At 43.9% G+C, this 18,608-nt stretch overlaps 1 protein-coding gene across 2 annotated transcripts in view; it reads left to right on the forward strand.

The window, feature by feature from the left end:
• Positions 1-2,929: 2,929 nt before the first annotated feature.
• ephb3a (eph receptor B3a) overlaps positions 2,930-18,608 on the forward strand; it is a 68,970-nt gene continuing 53,291 nt past the window's right edge. For both annotated transcript variants that reach the window (XM_080778643.1, XM_080778644.1), the window contains exons 1-2: positions 2,930-3,498; positions 13,432-13,496. In XM_080778643.1, coding sequence (XP_080634769.1) covers positions 3,435-3,498; positions 13,432-13,496 — 129 coding nt within the window. In that variant the 5' untranslated portion in view covers positions 2,930-3,434. The remainder of the gene's footprint in view (positions 3,499-13,431; positions 13,497-18,608) is intronic.

Consider the following 18,608-nt stretch of genomic DNA (forward strand, 5'->3'; position numbering starts at 1 on the left):
GTTCCATGTATACACTGTGAGTTACAGACATGTAAGGGTACATTTGATTCCTAACTATCTAACATTTAGCTTGGGAGTGGGAACCCCCTAGAACCCTTTCAAGGTCCCCCTGGACCCCACTTTGAGAACAACTTTACTAGACTATAATGTCATCTGTCTGCTCAACACACTGACTGGCACCATCACTTATGTATACACTTTAAATATTTGATATCTGCTGCTGAGTGGCGTCTCTCAACTGCACATGAGACTCTGTGATTCTATATCTGATGCTATTTATATCTGCTGCCAATATCTCTAAAACTCAATTTCACCCGCTCTTTCGCACCTGCAAACTTGTGATTGTGACAATAAAGTTTCAATTGTGATGAAGTTGTCACTGGCGTCAGCTAACCCTCTGCAAACAAAGTTGACACAGCTGGCATGTTTAAATTGCTGAATGTACCGTGCATTATAATAAACTGTTATTGCAAACATAAGCAATAAAATGTTGGAATTGTAAATCTTATATCAGAAGCTTTTATAAAGCCAAAATGCATATTACAGTTTTTTCTTTACGTCAATAGACCTAATGAGCAAAGAAATGGCTGCTTGCAGGATGTCAGGAGGATGTCCCTGCATAAGGGCATTAAGAAGTCAAGTTATGTGTTAAGTAGCCATATTGTTTTAGACACCAGGCGAGTGTGGTTTGTCGCACTTTATTCGCTGAAAGCATTCGGTCCAACTTGCATTGTTAGCGTGTTCACTTCATTCACTGTACATAAACACCCTATATAAGGGGGGAAAGCCAGCTGTTGTCAGTGAAAGACCTTGAACAATTAATTAGAAAAAGTCCCACACAGCGAAAGCGCCCGCTTGGAGTCCAAACTGTGCCAGAATTTATTCCAAACAGCTTCTCTCTCCCTTTTCACTACCAGTGCTAGTTTGTGTGGCCCCTGCTAACAATGACTTCATTGATTCTGCCGAGAAGCTGAGTATCATAATTATTATTTTTATTTTTGTGCCTTTTTAGTTTCATATAGTTTGTTGGGTAGTTTAGGAGCCGTCCATCACTGGTTCTATAGTGGAGGCTGACCCAAAGCCTGCTGGGAACTGAACTGTAGTTAATTAGTGCACAAAGCCGGGGTACAAAAGGAGGAAGGGGGGGGGGGGGGGGGGGGGCTCACCCACAGAGAGTTGTGTGGGTGAAGTTCTCTGCTTTGGGGGGGGGGTATATCCAAGATGTGTGGGATGTGTGGGTCATGTGAAGGAAGGGGTCGGGTTGGGGGTCTTGAGTTATTACGCATATAGCGGGGCTTGGCATGAGGGGGAGGGGGGTTCAGGGGATGTGTTCATGGGAGGTAGGTTGAGTTGGCGGATGTTAGAGTAGGAATATTCAAAGTGGGGTCCACTCCGGGCCCAGGAGGGAACCCCAGGGGTCCTTGAGGGGAGAGTACAATGGGGGCCGCAGCTAAATGATTGATAGACAGGGATTCGGAACCAAATGGGCCCTTACAGGTCTGTGACTCCGAGAGTGTACAAATGGAACCAAGCGGACCCACAATGGTTATGGCCCATGGTCCGTGTCCCATTATATGTATTACCCTAACCCTATGTATTATACATACTAAACTGAGGGTCCTTTAAATTATCCACATGATTCCCCCCCCCCAGCATCCATATTCTGGAGGGGAACATTAGCCAGTAGCCAGGTTGAGAGCACGTATCGCCTATTTAATTGTGGCAAATAAATGTTCTGTTAAGTTGTATACAGAAATAAGTACAGAGCCAACTCAGGTCCAGTTTGCTTTAATGGTCTTGTGGTTAAAAGTTTGAGAACCATATAATATATCTGTAGATAAATAGTCTGTGCTGACTGTCTGATGGGGGTTTACTATAGGTTTAGGAGTGCATGGCTATCGGATAGCTGTTGTGGGATAGTGTGGGGTTAGAGGGCTGTGTGGAGGTTAGGGGTGCTGCTGTGATGTGCGAGTGGGCTGTGTGGCTGACTGGCTGTCGACTGGAGTCGCGGGGCGGTGGCAGACAGATGAATTAGCAGTGTGAAGGGGTGCCTTGTCTGGACGCACCATGAGATGAATGCAGCCATGCCCTGGCAGCCAGCAACAGAACACGCTACTGGAGTCCCTGATGAGGGACAAAGGACCCGACGACGGGCTAGGCGGGCGGTAATGCACTTTAAAAAGAGATAAAAAGAGACCTACAGAGAAATATAAAGGCACGGTGCAGAGAGAGAGAGAGCAAAATACACTGAAACATGAAAATTATTTATGACATAAATTGACGTTATTACTATAATTAGGCTTACTAATTACAGCTTACATTTAGCCAATATTAGTCCCCCGCCGGAACAAGCACTTCTCTCGCTGCATCGAATAACAGATAAGCTAACCATACCGGTATATATTGTAAATAATCATCATCAGCGGACTAAGAAGAGAGAATGCACTCACAATGCACCCAGGGGCCTGTGGGAGGCGCTATCTCTCCACCAAAATCAAGGCTTATTGATATTCCCATGCATGCTCATGCAAGCACAGTTAATTTATTAGAACCCGAAAATGTATCCAAAAATTTGTTCCGATGAAATCAAACCACCACAGACGGCTGGTGCCCACGGACACGGACCCTGGTTGTCTGCCTGCGCCCTGCCCGCCTGCCTCCCGGAGGAGTGTGACCTGAATGTTGGTTCGAGACCGAGTAGCCAGGGAGGGTTATTAGTTGGCAGCTGCCCCCCTAACCCCCCCACACTCCCCCTCACTCAACCCCCCTCCGCTTTCCTCTTCTTGCCATTCCGACGCACACACACACACACACACACACACACACACACACACACAGTCAGTCAGTTAGTCAGTCATACACACACACTCCTCCTCCAGGAGCAACAGTCAGTCAGCTATAGCCTACACGCCACGGACTGACTTGCCAAAGTGGATTTACTGCGCGTTTATTTCGGGTAGAACAAAAAAAGGTTCGGACCTATGAATTTGGCGAATTAAGGCAAATAAGGAAAATAAACAGAGGAGCCCTCGGGGGGGGAAATTATTTAGATTGCTCGGTATAAAGGCGAATGAGAAAGGGGGCTTGCTTTGTAGCGGGGGTCCGCGGCATCGGATCGTTGTTTGTTATTCATTCCTCATTGGGATTGTACAGGATTGTTTAAATGAAAAGCAAAACGCGTTGGTGATATTTGGATTTTTTCCCCCTCTCTCTCTTTTTTACGGGATGGTTGAATTAAGGTTCCATTCCATCCCCGCCTTGCTAAACTGAAGACATGAGAGTTGTTTAGGAGTGAATGAACCTCCAACCGCTGCGGTGGTTTAGGTGATCTGGACGTGTGTGTTTTTTCCCCAGTAAGATCTCCAGTCTCTCCATCCACAAAGCGTCCAGTCTGTACACCTAACACCTTTATTCATGTTGCAAGATCTCGTTTTATGACAATGGATTACTTGCTGTGGGCTTGCAGCCTTGCGTTCTCTGTCGTATGGGCTGTCGAAGGTAAGCTTTAATCTGCCATTCTCCTTCATTAACTTTTATCGGTGATAAATGAACGACCAGCCTGGCGTGTAACTGTTAATTGGTTGAATTACATCAGAATCAGAATGATTATACACACACATGAAAAGAAGCAATATAATACTAAATTAACACACGAAAAGAAACAACAGAATACACATTTTGTGTGTGCTATACGCTACTTAACTGTCATAAGTCATTTATTTCTGTAAGGAATCTTATTGAGGTTTGTGCAATGAAAACAAGAAATGATTCCCATTTAGTGAAATTGATCATGCATTTCAATAACCCGAAATGTTTTGGTTAATCAGGGTGGTAGTGTGGACTTGTGTGGAAAATGTGAGTTGCATCAATTGTCTTTGTACCATGAGTGCAATCCATGTAGCCTACAGTACACATGTGTGTAAAACGCATCCTCTCTCTCGTGCGTGTGCGTGTGTGTGTGCGTGTGTGTGTGTGTGTGTGTGTGAGTGAGTGTGTGAGAGAGAGAGAGCTGACATCCCCTGTATGTTACCATTGCAGCGGCTGTGCCCAGTTTGCTATTGTCCCTTTTGTTGTGTCACACCCACAAGTTGATGTGGTTCTGGTGATCACGGGCCTCTTATTTCTTCATGCATTCTGATTCTGGTCACTCAGAACCTGTGTTAAAACAGATGTGTTATGACCTCTCCAATGTCTTCATATAATGATAACATACATAATATATTAACATTATACTATAATGTTTATGTTATATGTTTGGCAAATTGCTGTGTGTTTATGTTATATGTTTGGCAAATTGCTGTGTTGGGAGTATAACTCTCAAGCCATGGTGTAAAGTGTCACAGCAGAGCCAAACAGATCAATACAGAATACTGAATACCAGTACGTGCCCCCCCCCCCCCCCCCCCCATTCCCTCAAGGCCATGGTTCTCAAAGTGCTGTGGATAGGATGGATAGGAACCAAAACAACGCTTGCAGGCCTGTAACTCAGAGAGTGTACAAATGGAAGCCAAATGTACACTCTCAGAGTTATGTGCCCCTAAACCTTAGGCCTTTTTCTAATTCAAAGACCCCCTGTTTGTTATGCTTTAGGCCCTAAAGCATAACAAACAGGGGGTCTTTGAAATAAAAAATAAAATGTTAGAGAAGCACACCCCCCCCCCCCAATCCCAAGGCACGCCACGGCACCCACATGTGAAACATGTCAGATGACGGGTGTGAATTGAAAGGTCAGTGGTTCGAACAAGTCGTGTTGTTTACCCTTACAGCTGTTTTCCTCTGGAGGGAAGGGTTTCTGTGGTTTGTGTGTGTGTGTGTGTGTGTGTGTGGGGAGAGGGGGGGGGGGGGGGGCAGCTGGCTACACAGCAAGAATTCTGGTGATAATTTAGACCTTTTTGTATGTAACCTGGACAGTTTGTATGTATCCAGTTAGGGCAAGTTCATTCACACCCAGAGAACAGACAACATAGATGCTATTATGGATTCTGTATAGGGATATTTAACCCACCTCTCTCTCTGTCTCTCTCTCTCTCTCTTACTCTCACTCTCCCCCTCCCTGTTTCTCTCTTTCTCTCCCCCTCTCGGCCTCCCTCTCTGGCTCTCTCTCCCCTCTCACCCCCCCCCCCCTCTCTCTCTCTCTCTCTCTCTCTCTCTCTCTCTCTCTCTCTGTTTCTCTCACTCTTTCTCCCCCCTCTCGGCCTCCCTCTCTGGCTCTCTCTCTCCCTAACCCTCTCTCCCCTCTCGCCCTCCTCCCCTCTCTCTTTCTTTCTCTCTCGCTCTCTCTCTGTGCTCTTCCTGTACAATCTGCTTCTCCTGGACCGCGGCCAGCTTGATCCCTCATCAATTCTGGTGTCAGCAACTTAAATCAATGCAGTGGCAGCAGGCCTGCGGCTCCCCACGGGCCCTCATGGCCCGGTGATCAGCCAGTTTCCAACCCAGCAACTTCCAGTTACTCAACACTTTGGAGGTTAACTAATGTTTGTCCTCTTGAGGAGTAGGCGGGTTGGGAGGGTTGCAGATGATCCCCAAGAACTTGAGTGAACGTGGGAAAGGGAGGTGACAGCGCAATAGATTTCCAATTAGCTCGCACCGTTGCTATTTAGCCGCTTATAATCCACCGAGTTCAACAGATGGTTTGAATCTGGCATTTGTTTTTACCGTGATTGCGTCGTAGTCAAATGTTAGCGTTTCTCTGTTGGAAGGAATGTGTCTGCAGTGTCCCATGCAGGCCTAAACCGTATCCTTATGGAGCAGAGCGATTGCGAATCTCCAAAATTCTCACACACATGCACACGCACAGGGCCTACTACTGTAAATCTCTTCTGCGACGGTGACATTTTAATGTTGGCGCTAATCTCATTTGCAGTAAGTCTTTATGGCGCTGCTGCTTTGTGAAACACTCATAGGATATTGCATGGAAGTAATTACAACTCGGGGAATGTTCCGTAGCAGTAATGTGGCAGGCAGAGTTCTATATGCATGACTGAGGTGGAATTATGCAGTGTTATTGGCTTCAAGGTGCATCTGGGGTGCGTGCTGTTATCTGAAAGGAAGGCTATACTCACCCTGCAACAATCCTGAGTGTAAATTCACTCAAAGGGTCCATTTGTGCATTTGAGTTAAATTAACACTAAATCTCGAAAGCATTCGCGGCCCACCCATGTGACCACTGCCATGTCAAGTGGTCACATGGGTGGACGTGCATTTTCAGAGCATGTGTGTTTTAATGATCAATCAATCGATTGTGTTCCAGCTTGGATCAATGGAATCTAACATAGTATACTATAAGTTCCTATTTATCGGCTATGAAAACGTATTTTTCAAGGTTTTAAACATTGACATTTTAATTACATGAATAGTTTTTATATATTTTTAAATCTTAGCGTTTTGCCAGTTATTTTGAGTCACTTGCGATGTCCTCATGGATCGCTTTATTATAGCCTACTATAGAATTTGATTGAGTCGAGTGGGTTATCCTCATCTGCCTCCCACTCTAGACGCTGAAATACAAATAATGAATAATTATCCATCGACCCATAAAAGGAGAATGCAAACAGCCCTGAAGGATAGATTGAATTAGCTCCGACTTGGCGTGTTTGAAAAACTGCTCATCACGCGTCAAACGGAGCATCACGTCGGACTTTAATTATAAATCATAAACGGGGGCTGTGGAAAGCGCGCGAGAGAAAGTGGAAATTAACTGGAGATTTTAGTCAAATGTTGTCAGAGTGGCCTCTCAGAAGTAAGAGAAGTTAACACACTTCAGAGTGGTATAGCACCCATTTTGTTATGAACTATTTATAGACGGTACGGCTGTATTTGATCACTCCGCAATCACTGGAGATGATGTTCAGCCGTTAATATTTCATATGTTTACTTGTTGGATGTGCATGTCACAGTAATGTGAGGCGAGGGTTCCCTTTCATCATTCACAAAGTGAATAATACATTAGTGCGTGTGTGTGTGTGTGTGTGTGTGCGAGCGCACGTGTGTGTGTATGTGTGTGAGAGTGTGCGCGTGTGAGTGTGTGCGTATGTGTTTGTGTGTGTGAGAGAGTGTGTGTGAGAGTGTGTGCTTCCGACGCATGGTGAGAATACAGAGCTCTTGGTGTGCGCGTGTTCCTGACGCATGGTGAGATCAGTCCTCGAATCCATCGATGTGTGTGCGTGCATGCGTGTGTGTGTGTGTGTGCGTGTGTGTGTGTGCGCGACTCTGCGTGTGTGTGCTGCGCTCCCGAGTCCCGACGCATGGTGAGAATTCAGACCTCTCTGTGTGTGCGTGCCTGCTCCAGACGCATGATAAGAATACAGAGTTCTATGGTGTGTATGTGTGTGTGTGTGTGTGTGTGTGTGTGTGTGTGTGTGTGTGTGTGTGTGCATGTGTGTGTGTGCATGCATGGGAGGATACAGACTTCTATAGCGTGTGTGTGTGTGTGTGTGTGTGTGTGTGTGTGTGTGTGTGTGTGTGTGTGTGTGTGTGTGTGTGTGTGTGTGTGTGTGTGTGTGTGTGTGTGTGTGTGTGTGCGTGCGTGCGTGCGCATGTGTGTGCATATGTACGTGTGTGTGTGTGTGTCAGAGAATACAGAGCTCTATGGCATTTGGGCTCCAGTGATCAAAACCAGTAAATGTCATGGTGGGTGCTGAGGCACTAAGGACAAGTTCTCACTGGAAGAGCATCTCTTTCCCCAGGGTTGTTGTACTGAAACCACTTAAACCCCAGCATCCCTATTGTGTCTGGGAAAACCTTCGCAGTAAAATAGCAGATCTACAAGCTCACAATCCGTCGCAGTGCGACACATTGTGAGCTTGTAGATCTGCTATTGTCTACGAAGATATTTCATGTAGAGCGAAAGCGGAAAAGTCACTAATTCAGAGCCCTGAGCCACTCCAGTCAAGCAAGTATAAATGGTTAACCACTTTGAACCCTCCCCTTTTGGGCGTGTCATTATGCTGTAGTTGAATTATTTTCCCAAAACATCTTAAAACGGCAGATCAACAACCTCATAATGTGCAGTGACAGTATGTGATGCGTTGTGATCTTGTATGTAGATATTGTAGAAACTAAGGCTTAAGAGTGGATATAACAAGGGAAGGAGGAGAGATAAGATGGATCCTTAATGGCAGTACATTTAGAGGCATTCTGTCTGACTTTAGGATAACGGCATCGTAATTCAATCTTGTCTAGTGTATGGAATTCAGTGGGAAGAAAGATAAAAAAACAACTAAAAGCTTCATTTTAGTCCACTTTAGGTAGAAAGAAAAGAAAAAGAAATTGGTCTCTGGCTGATAGACAGGCTCCAACACTGAACGACAATAAAAAAACATTAGCATTAAGGTCCGCAGCACTTGGCAAGCAAGACCCAATAATTAACAAACTAGTAAATAGACAACATGATGATGCATTAAAGTTAAAAGCCACATGGTGGACTGCACATGTCAGATCTTATTGAGATTGCTGTAATTTATAGCAGGACTCGAGGCATAATGAAGATCTTCCTGAAAGCTACTGGCAGTATTAGTTCCAACTTACATTACTTCCGTACATTGTGGCGTGCTGCAGTGCAGCAACACACCTGAGCTTTAACTCATATGTTAAGCTTGTGGATACACTATCTTTTCTTTCCTGCCGGCTAATTCGGCATTGGCAGTTAACTGAAAGTATATCAAAACTGATAATTATGACCAATCACCGACTTGAACAGAAGCAGTGTTTTGTTTTGTGATAATTTTGTATACTGTATCAATGAATCAACATTATTTACATATTTGTTTATAATCGGCTAAATTGATCAGTCCGATTAACCACTTCACACATATATGCCTTCACAATGGCGGTGTACACAAGTAGCGAAAACTAGACAATCTAAAAGCTCACAGCACACGGCATCATGACTCACGTTGTGAGCTCATGGCTTTCATTAATCAAAATTGAGGCAAAAGTGTGAAATAACCGTGATATTGTCATATTGCCCAGTCCTAAATGGAAGTACTGAGCTCCCATTTGTTCCATACATTGTGTGGTGCTGCAGCAGCAAACACACACCTGAGTCTGTCCTCAGATGTTGAGCCTGTGTCTCTATCTCTATCCCTCCTGAAGGCTAATGCACTCCTCTGTGTTGTGTGTACGTGCGTGTGCGTGTGCGTGTGAACACACACAGCCTGTTTAGCAGGGTGATTGTGTGGACCACGGAGAGTTGAGCGTGAGATTAGTCATACTCCATGTTGCCTGTGGGCATTGGGGGAGAGGGGAGTGGAGGAGGGCGGGGGGTGACTATAGGTGCACAGAATCAGACATCCAGGGGTTAGGGGGAGACAATCCTGGGATCAGCAGTGGTGGAAGAAGTACTATATGAAAAAAGATATACTGTCTTATAAGTGCACGTCCTGTATTCAAAATTGTACTTGGGTAAAAGTACAAAACGTTGCCGTCAGGCAGAAACCTCTTATCTCCATATTTTAACTTTTTGTGTTTTTTCGACCACAGTGTCACACAAAAGCTGTTTTTGTTGAATTTGAATGATGATTTGAATTTGAATTGAAGTGAAAATAGCCAATCTACATCTACATGTCGCAAGCTTGTCGATTGGCTATTTTCAGCGAAAGCTTTCCCCACAATAACCCCAAGACAATAGCATAGAGCCTGAGGGTGTTTAAGTGGTTAAGTGCAGGGGGATAAGTGGACATGGAGCTCCAACCTGTTGAACATGTACTGTAGACGGCCATTTCCCCAGCCTCATCAAAGATGAATGGACATTGATGTTTACCTCCACGTGCATAATGTTGAGGTCATCGCAGTGGGCCTATCTATGTGCGCCGCTTATTCTCCGCTCAGAAGCAGCTCCGTTTCAGACCTGAGTATAACTGCCAAATCAATTCCACTTAACCAACATGAACCCACTGATGTTCCCATTCTGGGCTATATGTCATAATAGGATGTACAAGGTTGTGGCCCGTTGTGAGCTTGTGGAATGGAAGACGTTTGGTGTGGTGTGGTGTGGTGTGGTGTGGTGTGGTGTGGTGTGGTGCGGCAGGAACCAAGCATAGACCCCTGGGGGACCCCGCTCAATGAAGTATTTATGGTTTAAATGGTTAGACAACAGTTGGTTAGTGTGACTGTGATGTCAAAGACATACTGTGCGTGTCAAGAATCAAGATGTAGCAAGAAAGGGTTTTATTTGTCACTTAAAATCAGTGAAATGTTCCTGGTGTGTTAACCACTTAAACCCCATATGAGTGACCGGAGTGAAGTCCCTCAGGGCTCTGTACTAGTGATTTTCAGTGTTCTGTTATTTTCTATGAAAGCCTTCCCCACATTAAGGATGCTGGGGTTTAAGTGGCTTACATGCATTGCTCATTGCACACTTTATGGTAGCATAACTACGTACATACATGGGGTTCGGGCACGCCAAGCCCCCACAACCATAATGGAAATTCTAAGCTTACATCTTATTGCATAAAGTGGGCTACTGTGCATGCAGCTTCTGTCTATCGCATCTATCGGTACCCAAACAAATGTGGGGCAGTGTAAAAAAAAGAAGAGCATGGCACAGTGTACAATGATAGATCCAATATCGTATCCTTTGTCATGTGCCTAAAACAATGAGGTCAGAAGGTCAAGCAGCAACGTGGTACCAGAAACAAGGTGACACGGTGATATCCCCCCAGAAAGACATCAGTGTTAGTGTTTGACGGTCTCAGTACGTTTGGAGGGCACGTCTCACAGCCCTGAGGGGTATTTCGCAGGAAAGTACGTGTCTTTTCTGGCACCCTGCTTAAACGCTGTTAACAGCTTTGCGAGCAAATGGTACACAGCGGGCCTTGTTTCAATGAGTCTGCATGACAAAAAAGAGAAAAACTGTAATTGTTCAAGTAATTACACTTCAGCGACAATGGCACAATGAGAGGCCGTTTGCATACAGATGTAGTTTGAATATGAGGAAAACTGGGGCGCACACGAGTGGATACCTGTCTTAATGTAGCGGTTCTCTTAACATCTTCGTGTCAAGGTACCGTCGAACTGTCGGGCAGAATCCACTTTAGTTTTTTCGTAAATTAACGCCCTACTTGATCCTACTACACCCAGCGTCTTAAAAGTAACAGATCTGCCCGCTTAAAACACGGCGCGAAGCGGTGAGTTTTGAGCTTGTAGATCTGCTTTTGAATTTAAATCCTCCAATTTTGGTCATTCCACCCGGCAGAGACGACATGTATTTATCTGCAGACCTCCATCTATAAAGATTTTGTGCAAGGGACCCCATAAAGATTCAAAATTATTCACATTTTCTTTCAATATTTATCAACATTTTTCAAAATTAAAGTAGTTTTGATACTCTAGGAAAGAGTGTCTGCTAAATGGCTATATTGTCATTTTAATTTTTATTAATACCAATATAATATATCATCTCTGTCTGGTCACATCATATGGCCAAAACTGTGACTTTTCAGGATTCAATTCAAATTCAAAAGTATCAGATCTACAATATTAAAACGCGTCGATTCGGATCTTCTACTTTTGATGTGTTTGTGTGATGCTGTAGAAGTGGGGCATTAATTTTCACTCGCATACTTAGAAAATGAAGAAAAGTGGGGGGTGATACCTGCCTGATGAAGTCAGACAGCTGTAGATTGATGGCCTGACAGCACACACCACCACACATTGATCCCACTATTTATTCTCCATCTGCCTTGTGTTAGTGTGACCCTCCTTCACCTCGTTGACGAGTCGTAAACACAGCTGGGGTGGAAAAGCCCTGAGATTACCTGTTGTCAGTCAGGAAACCACAGGCAGATACCGATCTCTGGGGTGTCACACTAAGACAGTGCCATAGCCGGGGCGTAGCTCCCACGACGGGCCTGAGAGTAAGAATTGCATTGCGCTTGTAATAATTTATTGGGTTGTGTGTTATAATTATTTGGGGTGGGGTGGGTGTCTTATGCGCTGCTTACATCTGAAAAAAGGCGAGGTGTGGGGCTTACACGCGGCTTACAGCGCGTGGCATCGCAGCGCGTTGTAAGCCTGTAGACTGTAGAGCAGGCTATTTCCACTATTTTGAAAGTACGAAGTTATTAAATATGGCAGTCATTTGTGTCTGCCGCAGTGCAACCTTTCTGCCTAATAGCCTAAAAGAAGTGTGAATTAGTATTTGTTCCCAATGTTTAAAATGCCCAAAAAACTAAACTGAATTGTTAATCACAAATTATTTGTATGACAATTAATCACCACACGTAACATTTAAGGATCACGACAGCTCTAGCAATATTCAGGTATTTTGCTAAATTGGACTCGGGGGCTCTAGTTGACGTCCATGTCACTCCCAAACATGACATTCTACTGAAATTGTTATTTTATTCTTCTAATCTCTGTGGAGTTATGCCAGTTAATGAAACTATTTCCTCCAGGCATTGTCTTAGAGAATGTCTTGTCTGGCGTACCACAAATTAATAAAAGAAAGACAACAAAAAACTGTCATCTGAGAACGTTGCTTAGGACTTCTCTTGTTTGAGGGAGCTTTAATTAGGGGTGGGGGGATCTCTGGGGTGTCATGACGGCGTGTCACTTTGGTGAGAACTTTGAAGAAAGTTGGTTTTGTGCGTGCGAGGTGATTATGAACCAGAGTGGAGAGAGTGTAAGTCTGATTTGTCGCGTTATTTAATCAACAAGATCAGAACACGTCTCAGCACGATGCGCTCTGACTCGAGCTTGTAGATCTGCTATTTTAGGTGCACAACACCCACATGCAAATAGAAGAAACTTCGATGTGGTCCTTTTCCATTGTCTAGTAGTGATGACTTGTCTTGGATGTATTTCCCTCAGGAAGCTACCAAGAGAGGAGTCAAGCCTCCTCTCTTGAGTTTTGATTGATAGATAGATACAGTAGATTGATTGATTGAAGTATTTATTAAGATTTTGCAGAATGGGTACATTTCACATGAAAGCACAACTCAATACAAAGACTGTTACTGTGGACGACACACTGATAAAGCATTACACTTGTTTACAACAGGGTCCCCCATTTTCAATTCATCAGAACATTTAGAGACGTACAAATATACACAAATTTCAGATTTTACGGGGGCCAGTTTCGAATTGCAGCCGTCCGTAGGTGCCCTTTGAGAGTGGTATTGAAGGAGTCAAGGGATTTGCATGTCTTAATGGCTGTTGGTAGGGCGTTCCAGGTTCCACATTTTGTTGGCAGAGTAGGATCTATTCCCGTAGATCTGTAGATTGCAAGCTTGTAGATCTACTCTTGGATGCAGGACACATGTATGCGCACGACTAAGTGAAGCAGGCTTTACCAATGCACTCCTTATAAAAAGAGCAGAAACTCTAGTGTGGTCCTTTTCCTTCCTTCCTTTGTCTAATGACTCGGTTGTGTTTTCCCGAGGCAGCTACCAGTTTATTGTTTGTCAACACTCCTACTCTCTTGATTTGCAGAGACCCTAATGGACAGCCGATGGGCAACTACAGAGCTGGCTTGGACCACCTTTCCAGAGAGTGGGGTGAGTAATTTGTGCGTGTGCGTGTCAGTGTGTATTGTGTGTGTGTGTGTGTGTGTGTGTGTGTGTGTGTGTGTGTGTGCGTGCGCATGTGTATTTTTATTACTATACTTTTACTTTTATAACATTTTCAGTTGTGCAGGCCAAATGTCAGTAGAATTTGACAAATAGACATTGTGAGGGCAATTTTCCTGTCCGTCACAAAATAAATGGTTGTATGGTTAAAAAGCTTTTGAGTTGTTGTTAGACTTGGACTTAGAATTAGGTACAGAATAAAGTTGGGCTTAGGTATGGCAGTTGGAGGTTAAGTTTTAGGGTTGGTACTTATGCCTGATGTGTACTTAGTTAAGCACTGTTTTTTGGACAGGTATTTATTTGCACGGCACACATAACTCAGGCTTTGAGGGTTACGGTAAAATAATGACCAAACAATTGTGAAAATGGCATTTATATAAAATTGATGCCCTCAAACATTTCCTCACAAGTATAGTGTAATACAAACGTGCGTTCGTTCACACGCTCGCACCACCGGGCTACTTCATTCCAACATTTGTTCCATTTGCTTGTTAATGGAGCCCCTTGCCGCTTTAAACAACATGCCCCCCACCGTTTTACAGCGTTGTTTACGTAGTGTGTGTTTGTTTAGTTTTTAGGGGGTGGGTGAGCCCGCTGAGGGGGTCGGGGAGGGTACTAAAAACAAATGGAAAACATGCTGCCTGACGTTTGTGTGGCAGAACACACTTATTTAGGGAAAACGCTCTAGAATGTGTAATAATTTGCTGGTGGCAGCGAGTGACTGAGTGAGTGAGTGAGTGACTGACTGACTGCATCCCACCCGCCCCATGGCCTCAAGACGAAGCCATGGCAGACAGCACCCATATCACTACAGTTACCTAACCCACTGGGGTCCAGGGACCACCATGGGGTTAAAATGGACCGTTAAGGCCAAACCGCACCTTTCAACCATTATCCCCGAAGTTGACCTTAAAACTGTTTTGTTGCAAGGCGTTGCGATTAGTTGCATTAGTACGGTTTGGGCTTTACGTTCAAGTTTTTATGAACTAGTTCAGTTCACAGTTCAACATTTTAAATAATTCAACATTTTGAACTAAAGTTCATGGTTCCAAAAAATGTATTTTTGTTGTTTTTCGTTCTTTAATTTTCTTGTTATTGCCACAGCCCATAGCCATATAGAATCACGGAAATAGGGCGTGTTCGGAAATACCGCACCGGCGCACACTCGCCTATTAGTTTGCATTGCACAGTACAGTGCCCTCAGTGCACAGTCCAAACCTTAAAAAAAACAAAACTTTGGGATTAATAAAGTGACAACTTTTACAGTATCTTCATTACCATTATCCAAATTAATAGATAATTTTGGGGAAAAATAGCTCTTTTGCAATGTGAAATGCGATCGAATTCTTAATCCTTTTCCTTGTCTTTATTATGGGCCAACTTGTGAAAGCTGCATGCTTTTATTGTGAAGGCTCTCAGTTCTCAGTTCAGTTCTCACAGCCTTCATATCTCCGCATGCTGAAAATAGCTGATCTACAAGCTCACAATGCGTTGCGTTCACGACGCATTGTGAGCTTGTAGATCGGCTATTTTCAGCATGGAACACGTTCTACGACGAAGAATAAATCAGGCATCACTGCGCTTCTGTGGAGGGAGCTGTCTTGTGTATGGACAGTTGAGGACACATACCTCCTCCACGCAAAAATAACAAGCTATTGGAAGCAATGTTTCGTGGAACATTATGTTTAATCAACAAGACGTTTACCTCCTGAAGAGCCTCCTCAGTGTTTGGGTCGGGACATGTTGCTGTCTGTCTGCGTGCATGACTGCATCAGCATGCAGTTAGTTAGATATGTGCGCTGCTCACTTGTACGGCTGAGAAAGATTAGTTAATTTGTGATTTATAAATATTAAGGCCTGTTTAGGGTGTGTTTAAACGGGGGTTTCGCCTGGATTGCTCTATGGAAACACTCACTCGTGAACGAAGTTCACACACGGCAGAAATTAACGCGTTCACAATGACGTTCATCCAGCAGAAATACAGTACGTTCAGTTTACGTTCACTCAAAATATGAACGCGTTCGTGAACGATCGTTCTTTGAACGCACTCAGGGACAACACTAACAGCGATACGATACGTATAACGATACACAGTTGACGATACGATACATGGGCGATATTGGCTCATTATGGCGATACGATATGATTCAATGATTTAAAATCGATACGGTAACTATTTAGCAAAGAAATTAAATGTGTGTGAAACGTGGATAGTGCAGGTTTTTTAAGGGAAAATGTATGGCACGGTACCTCTGTACCACTAATGCTCTCGATGTGCAGGTTGGTGCCTTGCATGGTTTCCAGTCCGACATTGGTGTGTGAATAGGTAATGCACAATCTATGTAAAGCGCTTTGCATAAAAGCACTATATATTATAAATACATCTTTTAAACCATTTACCATTTATGAATATGGATATAAATAAGTAAACACAGTGATCCTCTGGCAAATACATATACATTATATTTGAACACTTATAGACAAACCTGTACCTTGACATTTTGATATGCTTCGATTCTTGAAATTAAAATCGATTATTCAATGCAGTTGCTATATCGTTACACCCCTAACCCTTACTGGAACTCTGTGAGTGTAGAAATGGAACCAAATGGATCCTTACCTTACTGTAGATTCCATTTGTACACGCTCAGTGTTACAGAGTCGACTGTACCTTCAATGTGTTTGAAACAGACACGCACACACACACACACCCGTACACACCCACACACACACACACACACACACACATACACCACGTACGCACACACACACACATGCACACACATACAGTACATGGACACGCATATGTACACACTGTACACACGTACACACACTTGTACATACACACGCGTGCGTAGGCACACACACACACAGACACACATAATGCTTATTATGCACGCACAGACACGCACACACTTAGGCGCGCACCACGCAACAACAAAGGCTCGATCATTAAAAGCATGGAGGCTGTCATTTATAATATAATTGCCAGAGGGCAAATTACAGGTAGGGAATTAACTAGGTTTTTAGTTGATCACCCCGCCCACCCCCTCACCCCCCCCCCCCCCCAACCAATAGGAACAGTGTAGAAAATAAAACAACATGAATTTGACCCGGGGGCTAACAACCTGACAGACCCCCCTCCCCTCCCCTCCACTCCCACCCCTCCCCCCCACTCCCCGGCCAGTGTAATTTGTCTTTTTTTGCTACGTGCGCGCAAAGGCAGTCAATGGAAACGGTGTGGGTTGCCATGGAAACTATCCCACGGCTGGTTCTACTCTCTCTCTTCCTATAAGGCCTGGGCGTGAATGTCCTCCTAGCAACACAGGCTTGTCAAACGTCCGGCCCGGAACCCCTAGCCGGGTCCCAAACGGACCCTTACAGGGGTCTGTAACTCCAAGAGCATACGAATGGAAGAGTTAAATGGGGATTTTACTGTGTAAAGGGGTTTCGGTATAGTTTATCAATGATTCTTGACCTTTTTTAATTTCAAAGAGACCCCAATTTGATATGCATTAGGCCACGGAAACCCACATTTGATACGATTTTTCATTTCTGTGATCCCAATCTACACTGTAAAATCACTGTCAATTTAACGCTGAGAGTGTAAACGAGTCCATTTGGTTCCGTTTGTACATTCTCTGAATTACAGACCCTTAAAGGACAATTCCAGGCAAAAACAACATTTAGCCATGCAGGCTTTTTCCCTATTATTTTATCGTCTCTGTCGGGTGGAAGCCTTCATATGTCCAAAACGGTCAAATTAAATTCAAAAACAGCAAAAATAGCAGATTGATTCGAGCTTGACGAATGGATATTCGTTGATTCTTTTGTGAGACGCTGTAGTATGCTCAAGTTGGGCGTTATACGACAAATATGGAGATAAGAGGTTTCTGCCCGACAGCAATTTTATGCGTAAAAGCTTCAATCCATTTGGTTCCATTCTCAGCGCCACAGACCACATTGACGTACAAACCAATAACCCCGTTATTGTACAAAAGCATTTTTCAACCTGTTGTACTGTTCCGAATGTTTCTACATACTGCCCATGCCTAACGGAAACAAACTTTTCAGTATTACCCGTATTGCTTCCAAGATTATCGGACTTCCCACACCAACACTTTCTGATATGAACAATAAGGTCATCACACGGCTAGCACTCTCAACATCACGTGACACTGATCATCCTCTGTATCACTTCTTCAACCTCATGCCTTCAGGACAAAGATACAGAACTTTACAATGGAAAAAGGTTCGTTTCAGTAGGAGTTTTGTCCCCTCAGCCAACCCATTCAGGCCAAATTTAAAAAATCACACCCGTGTGAACCGAGTGGTGCAACTCCCCTCTCTCTCCACCCCCCCTCCTCCTCTCTCTCTCTCTCTCCCTCATCAGCAGGCAACAGCGCTCATACTGGTACTCTGTATCTCTTATATGATGCTCATAGATACGTGAACGTCACATACATAGCTGTACACGGACATTGCTGGTTGTAGGAGTGGTTGCAACACTCAAAAAAATCTTCTAAATCTTTAGAAGATTTTCTGAAATAAATATTTTTCTGAAATAAATATTTTCACGATTTTTCAAAAATAGCAGACCTGCAAGCTCCGCCGCAACCCGCCGATAGGATGGTTCTGTACACAGTGAGGACCTCATGTTTTTGTATTGTCTTGGTGTAATATTTTTCTGTATTATGTGTTGTTTTTGTTGTTGGTGTTGAACAGACCTGTGAAGATGAATATCCTTTGGGACAATAAAGATTATTATTACCATTTCCATTTTACCCGAAGACTTTGAGAAACAACTTCCTATCAGCCACCGTGGATTCATACCGTATAGATCACGATGCATTACACGACAGCCATCCCTTCCTCCACGTTCTCTACAAGCTCATATCATTGCAGTCGTGCAGAGATCTCATAGAGCCTACTGTATCTCCATATCTTTCCTTTTTGTTCGTTTTTTCGTAAATGAACGCGCTACTTGCTCATACTACAGCGCAATTTTAGATCTGCTAATTGTAGATGCTAACCATTTTG

This window comes from Protomyctophum bolini (assembly GCF_963924005.1).
Source record: "Protomyctophum bolini genome assembly, chromosome: 12".
Taxonomy (NCBI): Eukaryota; Metazoa; Chordata; class Actinopteri; order Myctophiformes; family Myctophidae; genus Protomyctophum; species Protomyctophum bolini.